Source organism: Triplophysa rosa, unplaced genomic scaffold, assembly GCF_024868665.1.
Source record: "Triplophysa rosa unplaced genomic scaffold, Trosa_1v2 scaffold239_ERROPOS184751, whole genome shotgun sequence".
NCBI lineage: Eukaryota > Metazoa > Chordata > Actinopteri > Cypriniformes > Nemacheilidae > Triplophysa > Triplophysa rosa.
Genome location: NW_026634254.1, coordinates 60,213 through 83,128, shown reverse-complemented (window position 1 = coordinate 83,128; position 22,916 = coordinate 60,213). Strand labels below are relative to the sequence as shown.

At 43.6% G+C, this 22,916-nt stretch overlaps 1 protein-coding gene across 1 annotated transcript in view; it reads right to left on the bottom strand.

Annotated features, from left to right (window-relative positions):
- The window catches only part of LOC130550118 (2-oxoisovalerate dehydrogenase subunit beta, mitochondrial-like), a 50,629-nt gene that overhangs the window by 5,374 nt on the left and 22,339 nt on the right, over nt 1–22,916 (bottom strand). The window contains exons 5-6 of the mRNA XM_057327498.1: nt 21,584–21,739; nt 5,832–5,940 (exon numbers count right to left, since the gene is read on the bottom strand). Of these exons, the coding sequence (XP_057183481.1) occupies nt 5,832–5,940; nt 21,584–21,739 (265 nt within the window). The remainder of the gene's footprint in view (nt 1–5,831; nt 5,941–21,583; nt 21,740–22,916) is intronic.

Here is a 22,916-nt window from a genome sequence, read left to right as displayed (position 1 = left end):
TTTGAGAGAGCTCCACGAGGGTAAGACCGACCCAGCGCTTATGCAGGAACTCCGCGCCGCCACCGACCTCGCTCTACAGGTGACCAAGGTGACCACGCGGGCCCTGGGTCGGACGATGTCCACACTTGTGGTCCATGAGAAACTCCTCTGGCCGATCCTTGCGCAGATGAGTAACGCCGAGAAGGTCCGCTTTCTCGACGCACCCGTCTTGCAAGGGGGGGCTGGTTGGTGTTACTGTCGAGCCGCTGCGGCCCCGCTCACCCCCCACCCGTCGGGGGGCGCGAGACCCACACGCGGCCTGCCCTGGAGGGTTCTTGACAGTAAAGAAGCAGTCCTCCGTGCCGAGCCTCGGCCGTCGAGTCCCGTGCACTGTCTGCTTCCCAGCAGCCCTGGTCCTCTTCGACGCCCTCCAGCTCTGGCACCCCCCACTCAGGCAGCCCCCCCGGAGGAGACAGCGAAGAGGAGACCATCGCCCCATCAGCAGCCGCGGTGAAGCGGCCCTCATGGGAAGACCTCAGGGGGATCGAGGCTACCATTGGGCCCGACCCCAGCCACATCGCTAGGAAGTCGGATAGTTTTCCCAGACTGTCAGGCTGGCTAGGGAAGACGATCCGTCTCGGCTACGCGATCCAGTCACCTCACGCCCGCCAATTTCAGCATCCGATATACCTCAGTCAGAGGCTAGGATGTCCCCGTACTTCGGGCCGAGGCCGCCACCCTTCTGGTGAAGTGAGTGATCGAGCCCGTCTCACCAGCCGAGATGTTCAGCGAGTTTTACAGCCTGTACTTCATTGTCGCCAAGAAAGGCGGGGGGTTGCGCCCTATCTTGGGTCTGTGTGTTCTGAACAGGCACCTACACAGTAGCTGCCTTTCAGGTTGATCACGCAGAAGCGCATTCTGACGTCCGTCAGGTGTCAGGACTGGTTCATGGCAATAGACCTTAAGGACGCGTACTTCATGTCTCGATCCTCCCTCGACATCGGCCGTTCTGATGGTTAGTGTTCGAGGGATGGGCATATCAGTACAGGGTCCTCCCCTTCGGTCTGTCCCTGTCTCCACGAGTCTTTACGAAGGTCGTGGAAGCCGCCCTCCTTCCCCTTAGGGAAGGAGGTGTGCGGGTACTAAACTATCTCGACGACTGGCTCAGTTTGGCGCACTCTCGAGATCTGTTGTGTACACACAGGGACCTGGTGCTCCGGCACCTAGATCGGTGGGGCTACAGGTCAACTGAGAAGAGCAAGCTCTCCCCGGTGCAGAGCGTCCTCTTTCTCGGTAGAGAACTCGACTCTGTCCTCATGAGCGGCCCTGCTCACCCCCCGCGGGGGGGCGCGAGACAAGCGACGAGGAAGCACGCACCCACGCGGCCTCCCAGAGGCAGTGCGACTGACTACAGAGCGCACCCGATCAGTGTTGAACTGCCTGAAGCTTTCAGACAGTCAGCGGTCCCCCTGAAACAATTTCAAAGGCTCCTGGGATACATGGCATCCTCGGCGGGGGTGGTCCCCCTCGGGTCGATGCACATACGACCGCTCCAACACTGGCTACAGAGTCAAGTTCCTTGGAGAGCGTGGCACACCGGCAGCAGGTGTATGGTCACACGCTTTCTGCCGACACACCCTAACCCCCTGGTCTCCATTACCTTCTTGGGGTTGGGGTGCCGTGTGCAAATGGGCAAGCAGTGTTGGGGCGGTGGACGGGCCCCCGCCTGCGTTGGCATTTCAACTGCCTAGAGTTGTTGGTTGTGCTACTTGCATTGAGGAGGCTACTACCTCTCTTGCAGGGCAGGCACTTGCTGGTCCTGTCGGACAGCACAGCTGCTGTGGCGTATATCATTGGATTCGCTCACGGCAGCTAAACATGACTCGCCCGGCGCCTCCTCCTCTGGAGTCAGCAGGTGATCAGTTCCCTGCTAGCCACACACTTCCCAGGCGCCCTGAACCAGACAGCCGATGCGCTCTCTCGTCAGTCGACGCCTCGCGGGGAGTGGCGACTCCATCCCCGCACAGCCAGCTCATTTGGGAGAGGTTCGGCCAGGCACAGGTGGTCCTGTTGCCTCCCCGGACTCCACCCATTGTCCACTTTGGTACTCCCTGTCCGAGGCAACCCTTGGCACGGATGCCCTTGCGCACAGCTGGCCACGGGACAAGCGGAAGTACGCTTCCCCCCAGTGAGCCTCATTGCACAGGGCCTGTGCAAGGCCAGGGAAGAGGAGCATCAAGTGGTACTAGTTACGCCCCTTCGGCCTAACCAGGACTTGGTTCTCGGAGCTGAGGCTCTGACAACAACTCCCCCCTGGCCGCTCCCCCTGGCGGACAGCTTCCCCAGGGGAAGGGGCACGTTACGGCATCCCAGGCAAAACCTGGTCTCCATGTCTGGACGGGACGAGGAGATCCTGAGTGACCCACCCCCGGTCCGGTTGGGACGTCACTCAGGCTAGGGCTTCGGCCACTGGGCGGCTATACGCCCATAGGTGGCGCCTCTTCTCGTCCTGGTGCTCTTCTCGGCGAGAAGACCCGCGGAGTTGCTCGGTCGGGTACGAGCTGTCCCGTCCTCAAGAGAGACGGGGGAGTAACCTCTCCCCCTCCACACTGGGAATGTATGTAGCCGCTACGGCCGCTCATCATGACCCAAGTGCTGGGTAGCCTCTGGGACAGCACGACCTGGTCATTAGGTTCCTAAGGGGCGCGAGAGGGTGACCACCTTATCCGCGCTCCGTACCCTCTTGCGACCTAGGTGGCGGGCCTCAAGAGGCCCCGCCCCCTTCGAGCCTCTCGGGGTTGCCGCTCTTTCTCAGTCTTGATAAAGACGGCTTTCCGCATGGCGCTCACCTCCAAGAGGGTAGGGGATCTACAAGCACCCTCCGTGTCCACAGATTGCCTAGAACTCGGGGCCGGGATTCTCACGTTATCTTGAGACCCCGCCCCGGCTACGTGCCCAAGGTTCCCACCACTCTCCCGAGAGACCAGGTGGTGAACCTGCAGGCGCTCCCCACCGGGGAGGAAGACCCAACCTATCCGTGTTTTGTCCAGTACGCGCACGGCGCCTCTACTTGGACCGCACGCAGAGCCCAGAAGCTCTGAGCAGCTCTTTGTCTGTTTCGGAGGTCAGCAGAAGGGAGGGCTGTCTCCAAACAGAGGCTGGCGCACTGGATCGTGGATGCCCTCGTTAGGGCATACCGATCTCTATTCGCCCCTGCCCGTTGGGAGTGAGGCACACCCCTCATGGGCACTGGCTCAGGGCGCCTCTCTGGCAGACATCTGCGGAGCTGCGGGTTGGGCTATGCCCAACAACTCCGTGAGGTTCTAATACCTACGCGCGGAACCGGTGTCAGCCCGCATCCTGGCAAGGTGTGGGACCGGCAGCCGGTAGGGCGTACGCCTGCGGAAGCCCTTCCCCCTCCGGGGGGAGCAGTGGCGATCCCGCCTCACTTCTTTCCCCTCGGGTAAAGAACAGGCATTCCATCCATCACTAAGCACCCTTCCAGGGGACAGGCTGGGCAGAGCAGCCCTGCCCCCTTAGGCCGGGGAACAGTTGAGTTATCTCCCACATAGCTCTAAACCGGACCTAGTGCTCCAGATGTGGTAACCACCCCCCCCTCCGTGGGCTGTTCCGTCTCATGTATCCTCATGAATGGTTCCCACCTTGGCAACCCATGACCTCCCCAGGAGGACTCCCACCTTGCGGTTAACTCCTGCAGTCCGCACATTCCTCCCATGAGTTCTCCCCTGATGGTGAGACCATGTGGTGTCTCCACTATTCTTCCCTACGGTAGGTAGTGGCCTCTGCAGCGTTTTTCCCCCAGGGGGGAATAATGCTTACCCAGTGGCCCGTACGGTGCCGGGCGGCTTCTCGCCATTTAGAGAACTAGGCCTCCGCCCGTGACGGCCGGTGACAGGGGCTTCCCAACTTTGTGTAAAGCTCTGGGTCCCCCTTCCACTCCACTGGAGGGTCATAATTTCGCGTTAGCGTGTTCGTCTGACTCGCCCAGGCCAGTCAACGTCGCTCCGCAGAGATTGTGACGCGGCTCAGTGCTGTGGCGTTTTCCACATAGGAACCCAATTCTGTCAGTTCGACACAACGTCGAGAGACCGACAGAAAGGGAACGTCTTGGTTATGGATGTAACCTCGGTTCCCTGATGGAGGGAACGTGACGTTGTGTCCCTCATGCCACAACACTGGCCGCCCACCCCAGTGGTCGGGGGAGGATGCTTTAGGCTCCTCAGACCAAAGGTGAATGAATGAGCACGCCGGCTTCCCTCTTATACCCGGACATCCGGGGAGGAGCCCGGCAAGCAAATTTCATTCGCCAATTTTCATTGGCCTTTTCTAAATACTCAGAAGATGATAGGTTCTCAAGACAAACCCCATTCTGTCGGTTCGACACAACGTCGAGAGACCGACAGAAAGGGAACAACGGGTCACGAACACGACACGGTTCCGACATTAGACCCGATGCGGCGGGGAAGCTGGGTGACCGTCATGCGGCATAGCCGTAAGGAAACGCGGTACCACATTCCTGCTCCTGTTATCATTTCAAACAGGTTCTCCTCACTCAAACAACATGCCGGTTGAGACGCCTGTGATTCTATTTTACGGAACGTGGAAAAAGAGGCTCCAGCCACCATAATTGAATGTATACCGGGAGCCAGAGCGTCTGACATTAGATCAAAGCTAAAAGTGCTCGCTAATGCTAAATGTAAATACTCTAAAGTGTTATTCACAACGTTATTCACGTCGGCACTAATGATGTTCAGTCTAAAGATAATGTTAAAGAGGTGTGTGAGCTCGCAAAAATGATGAGACACTGTAATTTGCTTTGGTCCCTCCCTGCCTATCGGGGGGATGAGACATACAGTAGATTATTATTGTTGCATGGCTGGATTTCTGAGTGGTGCCCTCAGAATAACATAGGTTTCATAGACAATTGGAAATGTTTTTGGAGGAGACCTGGGGCCTCATTTTTAAATTCTGCGTAGAAACTGTCCTAAATTAGATTTTATGATCATTTCTCAAAGTGTGTACGTGTGATTCATAGAACGAACGTACGCACAGAATGTGCGTGTATGCCTCTCTGTCAGATGTGAAATCTATAAATCACAAATGATCGTGACATTGAGCGCAGCTGAACAGTTTCAGATTTCCGTCTTTTAATGATGTCAAATTAATGTCATTGGTATAAAAGAGCACCTGTTGACGTCCAAATCCTATACGAGTGGTAAGAATGACTTATTTTCCAAAAACCTGCAGCACTCGGACAAGCAAAAGTGCGTACGTCTGCTCAGACCCTGACGTGGCGCTAAGTACTTTTCCACATCAAAGACCGTTTAGATAAATATGAACGTTTCCGTGGATTTTTGCGCTTTACGATCAAATTTGTGCTTACGCACATTTTATAAATGAGGCCCCGGCCTGTTAAAGAGAAACAGTCTTCATCCCTCCTGGGAAGGAGACACTCTCCTCTCTAGAAATTTGACCAATAGTCTTTATAGTTCCAATGTTTGACTAACTGGCATCTCAAATGTGTGTCGTACTACACTCTTCCATCTTAGAAACATCTTTCTGCTTTAGACGCGGAGAAACTTATTAATGCATTTATGACCTAGGTAGAAAACCACTTCTGTTAATGGTCTGCTGCAGACAATCTCAAAATGCTTCCAATGCTGGCCAAACCATCTGCAGAGATAACATACCGGTCCATTGTTAGCTTTCACTGTGCACGGTGTAAAACGTGCTAAAGATAGTATACTGCAGTTTAACATATTTTATATAATAAAAATGGAGTGTAATCTAAACATGGATGATAATGTTGTAACTCTTCTCTGATCACTGACCTGCTGCTCTGTACAGGATTTTGGGCTCAAAGAAGATGCAGGGGTTCTGATCAGCGATGCAGGAGAGGAGGAGACCCTTAGCCTGGACTGGACCTCTGGGCACAACAATCTAAACAAGAAAAATCCCACGTAGTAAGCAAAATGCAGAATGAATCCAATTTATAGTGGTCCAAAAAAAAAGCTAAGATAAGTAACTACGATAAAAAAACGTACAAAAGTACGCAAAACACATGAATACTCATTGAATGTATTGGGTGTATAGGATGCAGCCCAGCAGAACATACTTAAAGGGATAGTTCTAAAAATGTAAATACTGTCATCATTTACTCACCCTCGTGTAATAAATTGTGTATAAATTATAAATACACCTGTATAAATTACTTTGTTCTGATGAACACAGAGAAATATATTTCAAAGAATGTAAGCAATTTTCAGTTCTGTGACATCATTGACTACCATAGTAGGAAAAATTAAATGGTAGTCAAAGGTGCCCCAGAACTGTTTGTTTTCCTAAATTCTTCAAAATATCCAATTTTGTGTTCAACAGAACAAAAAGTGCAATACTTTTTTATACTATGGTAATAGATGATGTCCCAGAACTGAAAACTGCTAACATTTTTCCAAATATATTTCTTTGTGTTCAACAGAACTTTATAATCCAGCTTTCCTGTAGCTCAGTGGTAAGACCATTGTGTTAACAACGCAAGGTTGTGGGTTTGACCCCAGGGGATTGCACATACCTATGTATAAATGTATAGGATAATGCAATGTAAGTCGCCAAAGCATCTGCCAAATGCGTAAATGTAATAAACGCGACATCGTCTGACAAAATCACCATTAGTGTTGTTTTTGGCGGCCTGTTTTAATTTTAGTTTTAGTCTAGTCTTTGTGTCAAGCTGTCATTTTAGTTTTTATTAGTTTTAGTCACGTTCATACACTTTTTAGTCTAGTCAAGTTTCAGTTGACTAAAAGTCTGAGCATTTTAGTCTTATTTTAGTCAGAATTATCCATGACTATTTTCGTCTAGTTTTAGTCAATGAAAACTGATGACATTTTAGTCAATGAAAATTGTATTTTAGTCTCTTTTTAGTAATGCAATTCTATGTAACCCAGTCAGTATAAGTACCTAGTAGTATAGACGAAACCAAAATTTTATTTTAGCCAAACCCATTTCAAACAAGGTTATCTTATTCCAGACACGGAAGACGTCTGATTTGAATTTACGGCCATCGGTAGGGGTGGGAATCTCTAGGCACGTCACGATGCGATTCGATTACGATTCAGAGGGCGAATGTGATGATAAAACAATTCTCGATGCATCTTTTTCCTATACAAATTTTCTTTTTCTCGCTGTGTGTAGCATTTGTCATAACCCAGACCGATTTTACTTCCAATATCCTTTATTAATAAAACAAATGGAAGTGATTTGGCAAGTCAACTGGAAGGTTACATTTGCCAGCATTGCAAAGAACCAACAGGAGAAGAGTAAGTGCCCTCAGTGCCCTGTAGTAGCATACAGAATGCAGTAAATTAATGCAGACTTTTTTTGCACATAGCACTGGAGCTAGAGAGGTTTAAAGTTATTATAGTTCACTAAAGTATTTTTTGTCGGAGTGTTCAATTTAACAGGACTTTTATTTTGACGGGTCTTTGGTTAGACGCTTGAGTTTTTGTGTTTGCCGATAGCTTCACTCAAACAGTAAACGCTCGTAAAATAATCTCAGAGCAACTCTGGAGATGAAGTTCTTGTGTTCATATCCTCATACAGTGCAGATGCAGATAAATCCTCGACCATCACTCGTGTTGTATGTTAAACTGTGCACATAATTCATTCAGACACGCAGAACAGCCAGACGACATTTAACTAACAGGATTCCGCATCAGACGAAATAACGTTATAACATTTCGTCTCGTCTCGTTTTGGTCAACGACAATGAAGAGACATTTTAGCATAGTTTTTATTTTGTAAACCACATTTAGTCTCGTTTTTATTCGTCAACAATATTGCATTGTACATTTAATTATAGTCATCGTCACATGACCAGCATTTACGTTGCGTCTCGTCTCGTTTTCGTCACGTGATAAAGGTTCGTTGACGACCATATTTCGTCATAATTTTCGTTGACGAAAGCAACACTAATCACCATTCATTTACATTGAAGAGCAGATATATGAGGTGATTTTGGCTATATTACTTGTTTGTCTCATGCAGCGCACAGCCTTTACTGCCGTTACTCTTCTCATCAATGTGTTGTCGTGTTATGAGCGCAGGGCTCTAGAGTGCGACCAATTTGGTCGCACATGCGACCTAATTTCTCAATGGTGCGACTAAAAAAAATCTGAGGTCGCACCGGTACGACCAGCCGTTCGAGGGAAAAAAAGTCTCTGCGAAAGTCTCCCTGTGGTTCAACAACAGACACATTAGGCCCATATCGTGGTCTAAACTAATCAGAGATAGTGAAGGGCAGACCCCACTCTGATTGGCCGTGGTCCAGATATTCCTGTACGTGTGTGTACGTTTGAAAATGCTGTGCTGCAGTCGGACAGAGAGGTGAGTAGCCTAGGCCCGTCAGATAAACAGAGTGGATGTAGCCGCGGATGATAAGAGAAGATGAAAAGAACGATTGACAACTTTTTCGTTAAGAATGTTAAGTTAAGGCCTGATCCGTCCGAAAATCATAACCAATGCTCTGACACGCTAGACTGCGACTAAATGGTTTCATTTTTCGACAAATTTTCCTGCCAGTGCGACAAGTTTTTCTTAATGGTCGCACCGGTGCGACTGTCAAACTGATCAATATATAATTTTTGCGTATTATGAATTTAATGCGCAGAAATGTTATATTGCGCAAGCTGCGCATTCAGTCACTCATTTTCGTCTCCCCTCCTTCAACCATTCACTTATCTATCAGTGCCCCCCCCCCAACACGTAATTCGTGGGTTACGGGTAAGAGGCAAAGGACCGAAAGAGCAGACGAGTGAAGCGCTCAATCTTGCAACTTAAATAAATATGCAGAATACAAGAATTTCCTCTGCTAAGGTACAAAACAGCAAAGATAACGAAATGTGTTGCGAGTATTGTATGCATGTGAAGCTAATGCAGGAAACATGTGTTTAAACTTTAAGCACTGAACTATTGTATAAAGATCTCTAACAATACTGCAAAGCATACAAAACGTTATACATCACGCTAAATACTATTTATTTGAGTCGCTATTCATAGAAGCCAAACGTTTATCAATGCAGCTTTCATGAAGAATAATCACTAAAAACCTCACATATTTGAGATATGCGCGCGCCCAGACAGTCAGAGCACAAAATACTAAACGGAGTTCTCTTTCACGCCTTCTTACTCTGAAACGGACATATTAACACAAAATAACCTAAAAACTCCCATATTAACAAGAAACCTTGTAAAGGTATTCAGTTTGTTTCGTGACCAAACAGTTGGGAAACAAAACACGTGTTCCAGTATATTGCGCGAGCTCTTAAAGGGGCAGCAGCATAGTAAAGATATCTGTTTATAATGTTCATCAAACAACAACGGACGGGCCCAAAAACACTCACTGATATTAAAGGAATTGTGTTCTCTCATAGGAGTCGTTCACAACAAATAAAGGAAGAAAGTAGCTTTAAGAAAGATGTGCTTTAAATATGATAAAGTGTTGAAAGAAAGTTTACATATACAATAAAAATAATTCAGTCATAAACAATGATTTGTATTAATTTCTAATTGATTTATTAATGTATTAAACACATTTTAATGAAGTTTTAGAGATTCTTTTTTCTTACCTCACCCCACGACTCTGGTGCTATCAAATTAAAATTACCAACTGAATAACTTTGTAGCACCAGTGCCACCTCTCTCAAGTGTTAGTCTAGAGCCCTGCTTTCTTGTAGAATTGTGCTTCAAATAGAGAACTTTATGTTGACCAGATTGTTAGTTAATCATTTACAAGTCAATATTGCCTATATGGACAGTGATTTTAAAAAAAAGTGAACTTGTAAAACTGCGGTGTTAAATGCGATGCGGTCGAAAATTTGGGTGCACCTAACTTTTGTGCTGGTGCACCTAAGAAAAACAGTTAGGCGCACCAGTGCAACCAGTGCAAAAAGTTAGTCTAGAGCCCTGGAGCACTTTTTTATTTTAAATGGGAGTTATTGTAGATCGTGTACAGCGCAGACAATATAGAGCAAATTCAGAAATATGAGAGAATACACTGTTGCTGTTACACAGAGTTACAACTACTGAACACACATGCGCACACCGCACCGTAGGGTAGGCGAGAGCTCGCACACAGTCTCACACCAAGCACATAGCGAAAGGATGAGAGAGAAACTCTGCTAACCTTTTGTTATGTCATGATAAACTCGTGTCATGAAAAGTCATGATAAAGTCATGATAACACTATTTATTTTAAATAGTAAATTAAAAATGTAAATAGGAATCATGAAAAATCTATTCATGGCGGCCAGTGTTGATAGTGTGGCAGGCCGCGATGAATAAATCAAGAAGGGAAACAGACAACATGATGATATGTTGTTATGAGTATAAAAAAATTGGTTTGTTTTGAAACTATGGCGGAACAAAATGGCTCATAGCCCATTCTCTAACCATCTGAGGCAATTTTTCAATCTTCTAAGGGGCTAACTTAAAGGGACTGACCAACACACAATCAATCCGTAACTTACCCCAATTCACAAGGGTAAGCTTATAGTAATGACTATTAATTTCAGCTGTCAGGTCAAATTTAGCTGGAAAATCATGTAACACCAACCCATGTAAAAAGGTATGTAAAGTAACCTGCAGAGATGGCAATAGAGGCAAAAGTTGCAAATTGCAGCTTCTAGCCACAAAAGTACCTGAGCTTGTATTCTTAAAGCTTCTCAGATTCCTCTCAGAAAGCTCCTAATTTAGCTTGAAAAAAAATATGTATAGGAGTCTTAGTTTAAGAACGATTCAGGACCAATCTGAGAGCAACTCTGTGCTAGGAAAAGACAAAAAGTTTAATCTTAGTGAGGAGGCCGGGCTGCTAGGCATGACATGTTCTTTTCAAGATTGGTTTTCAAAGAAAAAAAGAGCGCCTTAAAAGAAGGATCTAAGCTTTCACTTTGAAATTAACCATACATATATGTCTATTTCATTTTAACAAGCCTAAAAATGAGAAGAAATTTAATTTTTCCCTGTAGAAAAATAGATCTGTAGTCATAAAGGAGGCTGAATCAGATGAGAGCCGGTGTGGCTCAAACCCGTATCTGCTTCTAAACTCGCCTGCAACATCAACTCAAAATTGTGTCTGTTTAGCAAGAAACCGTGTTTAGTGTAATTTCTTCAGAGGTGGACGAAGTACACAACTTCCTTACTTGAGTGAAAGTACAGATACTACTGGTCAAATATTACTACACTACAAGTAAAAGTTGTAAAGACAGATTCTTACTTGAGTAAAAGTACAGAAGTACGTGCTTTTAAAAGTACTCAAGTATTAAAAGTAAATTTCCTTTATGTCAGTTGTGCATTGTTTTATTGTCGTATACCTTGTGCCTCTGAAGCAACCTACTGAATACACTGAGTAGCTCACAGTATCAGTTTTATTAAAGGAGTAGTTCACTTCAAAATTTGCCCCCATTGACTTTCCAGTCATTTTTTATTCCTACTATGGAAAGTCAATGGGGGCAAATTTTGCAGTGAGCAACTCCTTTAAGAGCTTTATATGTTTAGCACACATATGTTTAGTTTAGATATAATCCTGTATCATCATTTAGCCTAATTATCCTCATTGGCCCCCTAGGCCTATATGTATTTATGAGCAGTGTTCTTTTATTTTGTATATTCCCTTAACCAGTTTTAGCAGCAATTTACCAGTAAGTAGTAAGGTTCTTGTAAATAGTAAAGTGTAGAAGCCATGTGTTTGTTGGATTTATTACCATAATTTAACTACAAACATAAACTATAGCTAGTATAATGAAGTTATGGTATTTTTAGTTGCTGTGGTTTTACTAAAGATTATTAATTGGAGTATGGTTCCTATATTTAGAAAATGGTAAATTTGTGGATACTGTGGTTTTACTGCAAACACCATCCCTGCTGAAAAAAAACAATGATTTTTTTAATTAGAATGAGATTTTTAAATTAAATTCCTCTTTGTAGTGTGTTTTGGGTTTTATTCCAATAGGATTTACCATCCCACCAATAGAATCCATCACATACAAGTAGACAACAAGTATCCATAGTACAATTCCCATTATAACCATTACATCCATTACAATTTCTGTTGTATTCTGTTGTATTTCAACAGGAATACTTCAACTATAGTTACTTCAGTGAAAACTCGCTTTAAATGATATAGCAGCAGATCAGAAGTTAACACGCACGCGTAGCTCAAGGTGTATGTGATGATTATTTACCGTTTAGCCGTTATGCCGATCATTTTCATGACGATGTTTCTATGTTCTTTGACTGATCGTAACCCACAGATGATTACACCACACTTTAACATGTGCCTTTTTCGTTTTTTAATGTTCTATTTGCCTTTTTAGAGCGCTATCAACGGTGTAGCAGCTCCTACGTTTACATTAGTTTAGCGGTGAAGATCCTAGAGTTGCCAGATTTGCGTTAAAAAAATCTGCCAAATGTCCATTCAAAGCTTGCCGGTGTTGTGCCGAAAACACACTCCCCGCCAGATTATGCACCCCCTTCAATAACGCTGTCCGATTGGCTAATTCTAACCCCTCCCCACACCCAATCCTAATCCTAACCCCTCCCCTAACACCTAATCCTCACCCTAACCATTGTGGGGAGGGGGGGTGCATAATCTGGCAGGGAGTGTGTTTTCGGCACGACACCGGAAAACCGCGAGCTTAGAAAAACTGAAATAATTGGCAACAGTAAAAGGTCCTGTCAGATCGCAAGCCAGATAAATTGCGCACACAGGAAACCCCGCTGCATAGAAACCATTTTCTACTTTTGGACCTTTTTATAAATGTAGTAGAGTAAAAAGTATGATATTTGTCTTTCAAATGTAGTGAAGTTAAAGTACAATTACTCAGAAAAAATAATACTCAAGTAGTGTTGTCAAAAGTACCGGTACTTCCGGTCCAAGTCGGTACCTAAAAATAAAAAAGTTGTCGGTACCTCATTTTCATAAGACCCGGTACCACCGACGTACCGGGTCAACCGGGTACTGATGCTCTGTCTGACAGGTTGTCAGTCGGAATCTTTTCATAGACGCAACAAGACGTGATGAGCGGATAAGCGCGGCTCCGATCCACAAGAGATGCGCACAGAAATACTTCAGATTAAAGTCATATCACGAAGAAAACGAACAGAGTTTTGTTGTGAAAGGAGGAAACATCCGGATTTAAGTTAACAAGTTCAAGCGGTAAGTTTCAAATTCTGTTCGCGTTTGCATTATGAATGTTGTATCATATGTTAAATTAAAGGTTACGTTAAAATAAACGTCCCTGTTTGCGTGTTAATTTGTTAGCGCCAATCAAGTGTCAGAGTGTCAAAGACAGTCAAGTGTCTTTAGTAACCATTTAATGTTTTTATAACTGTAATGGGGTAAAATAAATGGGAGGACAGGATGGGGTGTACAGTACCTATTTTATATAGGCCTATCTGCAATCTATGTGCTAGAAAACTAGCATACTAACTGTATGACTAACAATGTGTATGTCTTGGATAGATAACTCTATTAGGTTTAAAAAGCCACATTTAAACTAAAGAAAAATACTGTATATCTGTTGCATTTATTATTTTAATATACAGTTACCTTAATGTAAGTAATCTTGTGTAAATGCAGTATAAAAACTGAGGTTTGTTTTAATATTGCATATGCATGTTTGTTCAGTCAGTTGACTTACTGAAGTTTATTCTATTTGTCTTATACAGCAGCAGACTGAGGAGGATGTTCATCAGCATGAAAGACCCCAGTGAGCACACAACCGTTTCGGGAACAATTAACTTGTATACTTCATTTATACAAAATGGCATTGCTTTCTATACATTTATATTAATAATGAGCTTTATTAATAAAATTGTGTTTCAATTAGCATGTACTGGTGTTTTGCTTTGGTACCGAAATTGGTACCGAGAACCGTGGAATTTTACTGGTATTGGTACCGACTACTGAAATTTTGGTACCGTGACAACACTATACTCAAGTAAAGTATAGACACTCAAAAAGTGTACTTAAGTACAGTACTCAGGCAAGTACAGTACTTCTTATCATGGAAAATAGTGTTGGGTGATATTCTCTGCAGTCAGATTGTTCTATCGCCAGCCTGTGGATCGCCGATACACGATAGTATCGAGGGGTAGGGGCAATTTACGCATTTATCTATGACAAGCTAGATTTGTAGACAAAAAACAGAAACAAACGTAGCTAAAAAATGAGTGTGAGTTCAGTGCAGCTGGCAACATTATTAATTCCCACTGCAACATTTTAAATGAGAAAGTAAACTAGTGCTGTAATTCAATGTCATTAATCTGAATGCGTCATTGACTGTTATTACTTGATTGCCAAACGGGAACAATTTGTGCGCTGGTTTTAAACCCTCACGTGCACAGCAATTTCTGCAAAGAAAAGCCAGAGCATTACAAGCGCTCTCATGCGCGGAAAACTCAAACCCGCACATTATAAACTCTCTGGCGCAAAGAAAAGCCCGAGTCACGCAATACAAACTCTCTCATGCCCGAAAAACTCAAACCCCAAACATTATTAACTATTATTAAGCCGCATGCATTTCAAGCTCTCTTACACTAAAAAATGCGCAATGTACGTTTGTAATATTAATCTTCAACATTCATTGACAAACAGCCAGCTATCGTCTAAGGAATCAGCTATCGCCAAAATGTCTGTCTATCGTCGATACACGATAGTATTGTCAATAGGAACAACCCTAATGGAAATTCACTATTAAAGGGGCGATGAATTAAGACCTCAATTTTAACCAGAGCTTTTGTTATATAAGAGGGAATCATATTCAAGCGAACATCCTGTAAGTGTCAGATCTGAAAACGCCCTTGATACTGAAATTACAACTGTTATTGACAGCAGGCTCAGCGAACGCCAAGTCCTGGAATGCACCTATCTATGACGTCATTGATAGTTTGAACACCGCCTCCACAGAAAAATATCAACGATGCCTTGCTCAAGGGCACCTCAGTCGTTACCTGCCGGCCCTGAGGATCGAACCGGCAACCTTCTGGTCACGAGTCCGACTCTCTATCCATGGCAGGATTTTAAGGGCATACTCACATGTAGCCTGTTTGCTCTCAACCATGCCCGAGTGCAATTCCGCGTGGAGCGGAGCTAAACCAGCAGTTTAATATAAAGCGATTGGAAAAATTTGTTGTAATGAACATCATTTTAACAACCTATTGGCAGTATCCCCTACTGTAGCAAAGCTCAATAAAACGGAAGGAAGGAGGCGGGAACCGGCGAACATTCAAACATATTTAATAAAAAATAAATAAACAATAAACAGCATTAAAACAGGCCGGCAGCCCCTCACGGACGACTGCCGGCCACATGAACATAAACAAAACACTTCCGGGCCCGGTCCTCTCTCGTATTCCCCTGCCGCTCAGCCTTTTATGCTTCCGCTCCTCTGTGAGAGATACGAGGCCGGAATGACGCCCAGCTGACAATCATTATCAATCGCGTCCCGGCCTCGCTTCCTCCTCCCACGGCTCTTGTCACGCCTCCCTCGTCACACCTACATACAGCTAACTGTAACACATTGTATACTACTTAAAATAATGCTACCTAAAATATTAAAGTGAATTATCAAATTTACTACACGTTTGATGCAAACATACCCTTGGGCGGTGGGCACAGCTGACTCATCCATACTGCACGCTGCGCAAACTGTTGTCTGTTTTGCATTGATTACTTGCGTTCGGGGGCGGAGATATGAAGGGAGGGCATTTTTCTTTTGGGCAGGAGTGTTTTTGTTTGGATGTCGATTTCAAACGTCAACAGCGTTTCTATGCCTTTAATTTAAGTCATGCTTTCAGTACCGTACCATCTGCACTCATACTGCCCCCTTTCCAAAACAAACCGCACCGCACCTGAACACGGTTGAGAACATTCACACTAGTCCAGTGGTTCCCAAACTTTTTACAATGGCGTACCCCCCGGGATTTAACATCATTCTGCGTACCCCCTTTCTTACAGTCACAATTGTGGTCTCAAACATTTTTTTTATTTGCATTCTAAATATATGTAATTTTCTTTTATCAAACAATAAATGATATAGAACTCATGTATACTGTAAATAAATGACTCACTGTTTAATGAGATGGACGTGCTTGAAATGACTCTGTGATGTTTGGTTGTATCGGAGAAAGTCTGAGTCTCAAATCATTCTCTATGCAGAGTCTGTGTCGATATTTGTTCTTTATGTGGGCAAGTGCTGAAAACCCACTCTCGCAAAGATACGTTGTGGAGAAGGGCAGTAATGTTTTCTAAGCGCGATCGGCTAAGGCAGGATACTCTGCATGCAAAGCTATCCAGAAGTCTGTCAGTAATTTTTGTGCGAAGTCAATTCTCAAAGCGCCACTCGTAGAGATTTCAATGAGACTCTCTCGCTCAGAAACAGGAAGGTGTGCTGTGCTGTTTGCAGAGAATGGATTGCGAATCCAGGTGTTTGAATTGTCTGTCTCGGGAAAGTATTTGCGCAACTGTGAAGACAGCTCAGAAAGGTGTTTCATTATGTCACGCTTAACGCTGTTAGTAAGGCTGAGTTCGTTTGCTAGCAAAAAATGATGCAATGATGAAAAGGCTTCGGTGTTGTTCTCATTAATGCAATTAGTCCAGAGAGCAAACTTTCTGATCATGGCCTCAGTTTTGTCCTGTACATTAAATATGGTTGTGGCAACTCCCTGCAATCCGATGTTCAGCTCATTCAGACGGGAAAAAACATCACCCAGATAGGCCAATATTGTAAGCCACTCTTCGTCATGTAAGCGGTTACTCAATTCAAAGGGATGGTCGATAAAAAAAGCTTTAAGCTCATCCCTCAATTCAAACAATCGTGTGAGAACCTTTCCCCTGGACAGCCATCGTACATCAGTATGTAGTAACAATGTGACGTGGTCGCTGCCCATTTCATTGCACAATGCAGAAAACAAACGAGAATTCAAAGGCCTTGCTTTAATAAAGTTTACAATTTTTACAGCATCTTGCAAAACATTCCTTTGGTGGCCAGCGCTTCTCTGTGGATGCTGCAATGTACCCAAACTGCGCAGGGCGCAACTGCTTGCACACGTGTTACCAGTCCACTCAGCCTGCCTGTCATGGCTTTCGCTCCATCAGTACAAATGCCCACACAATTTGTCCACTGAAGTCCATGTGATGTTACAAAGCCATCTAAAACTTTGAAAATCTCCTCTCCAGTTGCTCTGCCTTCCAACGGTTTGCAAAAAAGTATATCTTCCATAACTGAACCATCATAAATATACCGGACATATGCCAGCAGCTGAGCCAAACCAGCTACATCCGTTGATTCATCGATTTGTAAAGCGTAGAATTCGCTGGATTTTATGCGAAGCAATAGCTGTTTTAAAACGTCTTCTGCCATATCAGCGATGCGACGTGAAACTGTGTTGTCTGATGACGGCATCTTCTGTATTGTTTTCTTGGCTTTTTCCCCAAGCATAATGCCCGCAATATCAGCTGCAGCAGGAAGAATTAAGTTCTCCACAATAGTATGGGATTTGCCCATTTTAGCCACTCTGTAACTCACCATGTAGGATGCTTCCAGCCCTTTCTTATTAAGGTTTTCTGACGCTGTTATAAGGGCCTTACTACTCCCGAGTTGTCTTAAAGAGTACATTCCTCGAGATCATAAAAAATAAATTTCATGAAGTGTTTAATTTTGCCGTGATTGAATGTAAGCAATCTGCCAAGTTGTAAATCCGAAGGTGAACGAATAACAAAGTTATTAGCTTATAAAAAAGGTAATCGACTCTGAATCACGCGAACAAGTCATGACCTGTCCGAATCTTTAACCACAATGTATCTACGTCACTAGAAATAATCCCCGCCTAGGACTGACTGCGAAAACTTAACTCTCTCCTCCCCAAACACTGTACTAGCTCGTTCGTGACGTGTGCATCATGTCTAAGAGAAGCTGTGTTCTATGTAGTGAAACTAAGTCAGTCTTATTTTCACTACCAAAGGAAGAACTTCTGAGGAAAAAATGGTTAGTATTTATTTTTCAAACGACACCAAAGGAGTATAAACCGAACGTTTTACTTTGCGCGCGTCATTTTACCGAAGATTGCTTCATCAATCTTGGCGCCTTTACTGCAGGATACATTAAACGTCTTTCCTTAAAAGATGTTGCAATACCAACTTTATTTGGACCTGTAAGCTCCACCGAATCACAACCTGTAAGTGTGACTCTTTATTTTTGTCTTTACTTAAAATTAAATTTGTGTGACGTTATCTCATGTCTGTGTTTAGCTAACGTTACCGTTATTTTTGGGGTTGTTACTGTTTGTTTACCTAACGTTAGCTATAAACTCGTTGCGCTAATGTAAGTGTTCAACCATATTAACTCACAAAGTCTTTATTTCAAGAACTGCGTGGTGTACTATAGTTATAATAACATCTGAAGATACAAACACCGTACACTGTATGCCGTGATAACTAACTGTTACAAGAGAAGTGTCTAAAACAGTCCTTTTTCTTACTGGCATCTGTATAAGGATTAAAGAATGATTCGTCAGACTCGGGCTCGAACTGGTAAGGTAAAATCGACGCCATCTCTCTCTATACACTTTTAATATCCAACCACCTGCAAACCGTAATACAGTAGTAATGATAGGCGGTCCATTTGCGACACATGCTGAACGCGTTTGACCAATCACAGCAGACTAGACCATTTGACCAATCACAGCAGACTAGACCATCTGACCAATCACAGCAGACTACACTATCTGACCAATCAGATCAGACTACGCTGGCGGAAAGGCGGAGATTACACAGATGAATCGCGGATCGAATCATTTGAGAGTCAGTTAAGAAGTAAGGTAATAAAAACTGCTTATTATTACGAAATAATAGTATTTTTACATCATGTATGTAAATAAACTTGTTGTCGGACACTCCATAAACCAAAATAAGCCCTTAAAAATATTGAGGAATGTACTCTTTAACTGTCTTTCGAAAAACTCTCGCGGTTTATTTTTCAAAATCGCATGCTTTGTTTCTAAATGCCTGCACAAAAACGCTGGCTTCATGCAGTTATGAGAGAGTACTTTTGCACATTTGCACTGTGGTTTGGGATTTTCGTCACTGCCAATGTAAGTAAATCCATATGAAATATATTTCTCATCATATTTACGCCTTTTTGATCGTCTTTCTGTGAACTGCTGAACCTGAGTTGACGCTGTAGTCTCCGATGCATCGCTATCTGTGACGGTGTCAACCGGAGCGGGTGGTTGATTTACACCTGCAGCCGAAGTGCTGTTGGAGGGACCCGGGGTGTGGTCAGAGGACTGTGGATCATCCGAGCTGCTGGGAGTCGATTTTCTTTCTGTGGCTGCGGGCCTAAATCTTTGCAACCACTTATCCATTTTAATTTAACAAGCAGTTGTTGCTTCGTTCCAAGCCGCGTGCAGTCGATTTACATGCGGTACGTTAAGACGTGCGCTTACGCATGAGTGGACACATATTTTTTGATTGGATGTCATGAATTTGACCTTTTATGGCACTACGTGACTACTATTTTGCTGTGTGTACACTAGAGGGAGCACGTCTTTATATTTACCTTGTGAGAAAAACATGACTGGTTGATTGTCAGGTGCGTTATAATTAAGTAAACAGTAGATTTCAGGATTTTGTTCACGTACCCCCTCCGTCACCTGGCGTACCCCCGGGGGTACGCGTACCCCAGTTTGGGAACCACTGCAATAGTCAATTGAACCAGGCTTTAGGTGTCAAACGCTGATTGGGACAGTGTGAGTAGGTCATAAGTCTCTACAGTTGCATCCGAACAAACTGTTTGATTTTTAAAGAAGCAACCCATGTCCACTGTTGACACAGACCTTTCTCCCGCTTCGTTGTTACTGGAAGCGCAAGCTCACACAGCACTTTGCAGTCTGTTGAAAAGGGGGTGGAGATCAGCAGCGCATTTCCATTTAACCAAAAACACACCAAAACAACACTTTCTCCTGCACATCCAAATGGACAACATGGTGTATTAAAGGGGACATTTCATGAAAATCTGACTTTTTCAATGTTTAAGTGCTATAATCGGGTGTCTGGTGCATCTACCAACTCAGAAAACGTGAAAAATGACAATTCAGTAACTTTGTTTACGTGAGCCTATCTCTGCAAGCCTGTGAGAAAACGAGCCGTTCAGATTTCGCTCGCTTTCTGAAGTAGGTAGTCGTTCTTATTATATTACCACCCCCTTTCTGAACGTGTCCACCCATGGCGCTGCCACCATTTTTGTTTTCGCAAGCGACATATGTGAATTAGTTCCGACACCATGGTAAAAGTAAGCAAAGCATGCTAAGTGTTCTGTTGTTGGCTGCACAGAACACTGTTCCCAGCCTGACGGGGGGCCAAGGATTTATTTTGTTTTCAATGGAAATCCACCAGACTGAATGAGGCAAAGCTGCAAATAAAGACATTGTAAGTACCGTTATTTTTTTTAAGTAAGACCTCAGGGACCTGTGACAACTTAAAAGTAGGTAAAACGTCATTGTGAAACGTTTGTCCATTCACTCATAGAAAGCAATGTGTATGGCTTGTAAACACGCGATGGGATTGTCCTGTGTAACGTTACTTTCACTTAGAGAAAACGCGATGCGTTTGTCTTGAGTATCTTCACTTATAGAAAGCAGTGTGTATAGTCTGTAAACACGCGATGGGTCTGTCATGGGTACTTTCACTTATAGAAAGCAGTGTGTATGGTCTGTAAACACGTGATGGGTCTGTCATGGGTACTTTCACTTATAGAAAGCAGTGTGTATAGTCTGTAAACACGCGATGGGTCTGTCATGGGTACTTTCACTTATAGAAAGCATTGTGTATGGTCTGTAAACACGCGATGGGTCTGTCATGGGTACTTTCACTTATAGAAAGCAGTGTGTATGGTCTGTAAACACGCCACCGGTTTGTCATGTGTAATTTCGCATGTAGAAAACATGACGCCTTTGTAAGGAGTCTGTTCGCTTTTAGAAAACAATGTGTTTGGTGTTTAAAGACGGAAACAGCGTTTCTCATTCGCTTTATGTGACCCTTTTTTTGTCGATGGAAGCACAGGCTCTAAGCCCTGGCTGAGTTTTCTGTGAAAAGGGGGCGGAGACTAGCAGCTCATTTGCACTTAAAGAGACACACACCAAAACAGCGCGTTTCTCCTCACATGCAAAACTGGACAATTAGGGCATGGTATAATAAAAGATCTGCGGTGTATTTTGAGGTGAAACTTCACAGACACATTCTGTGGACCCCTAAGATTTATACTACATTTGTGTAAAAGTAGCAAGAAACCTCTCCTTTAAATGATCTGTTGTAAAATGGCTGCAACAGGCCACCTTTATGCCAAAAGTATGAAGCAAGACTAAAGCTTTTCAATAGCAAACTCCTTCTGTCAGGAAAGGTCACAAAATACAGCAATTATAGCCTGGCAAATTTCAAATGTGGTCTTCATTAGTGCTTCTGACAGATTTGTTCAACAAAACAATGGTGTTACTTTTTGTCCTAACATAATTTATCAATATAAGAGTTTACCTTTATCCCAGGACAGTGTGCGAAGAAGGCTTCTGGACTCTGGGAGTGATAGAGCGCGCCATGACCCACGCAGCCCCACGGAGATCTGATGATCAGGTTTCCACAGTCAAACATGTTTCCAGAGCGGTATCGGTACTTGGCGGCTTCATTGACAATCTATAAAGTCATGAAAAGTAGGAAACAGAAAAATGTCTTTACAACGGCATAAAATAAAAACAATAGCTACTCACAGCTGTGCTTAAGAAATAACATGCTAATGCGGTTTAATGTGCCTAAAATTCAAATCATAAAAAGCTTTTAAGTTAAAAGCTGATTTTTAAAGTAAACCGAGCATGAAGCCAGGAAATTTTCTTACAATGTTGACAACAACTGTTTGAAGAAACTCAGTATAAAGTTGAGTTTTACAGTCTCAAACAGGAAGCGTATGAGCAGAATTACATTATAATAATGAATACGAAACAGACTTTGAGAGTCTCCAGAAATATTAGGTCCAGCTCTGATGCTCAATTTGGTATTTAGTTGCCTTGATGATGGAAAGAAAACCCATAAATCTTCAGCAAGGCAAAGACACAAGCGAGAACATCAGCGGACAGACAGAGAGAAGTTCTTTATTCCAAGATCTCAGAGGTGTATCTGGACATTTTACTGGAAATTAAAAACTAAAGGCTTATCGAAGATGAATTATTGTAACTTCTCGTAAAGAGTAGGGGTGTAACCCTGGTGTCCTGGCCAGATTCCCTCCACTGGTCCTTGTCAATCATGGCCTCCTAGGTCCGTGTAACGCTTTGCAGTTCTTTTTTCAATTTTCACCATCAAAATTAATCAAATGAAAATTTGTTTCAAACTTTCATTTTCAATTTTCATGGGTACTTCACAAATGGATAATTGTCTGTCAGTTTCATTTTCAATTATATGTGTTTGGGTAATTGCTTCAGAATTTCAGATTTTCGAACAAATTAATAAACTGTAAACTAAATGTAAACTAATTTTACATTTACGTGCTTGCGCTTGCAGCTGGATCGTACCATTATCGCCGGTGGTAGGGGTGTAGTCTACAGCCGCCCACGGACCCACAACGCTGTCGCGTTATGAAAGGCCTACGGTTTATCTAATCATATTTATCTCCCTTTATTGTTTTGTAGGCTCCGTAAAAGTGCTTCTAAACAAGCCTAAAACATTTTTTTATTTATTTTCGTTTAAGAATTCATTAATATATTCACCCTAGGCTAAGTTCAACACTTTTTTTTAAAAGGAGAAAAGACGTTGAGCCTACCTTGTGTTATTTTCTTAATGTAACCCAACTCATTGCCTTTCTGTTTTGGGCATCTAACAA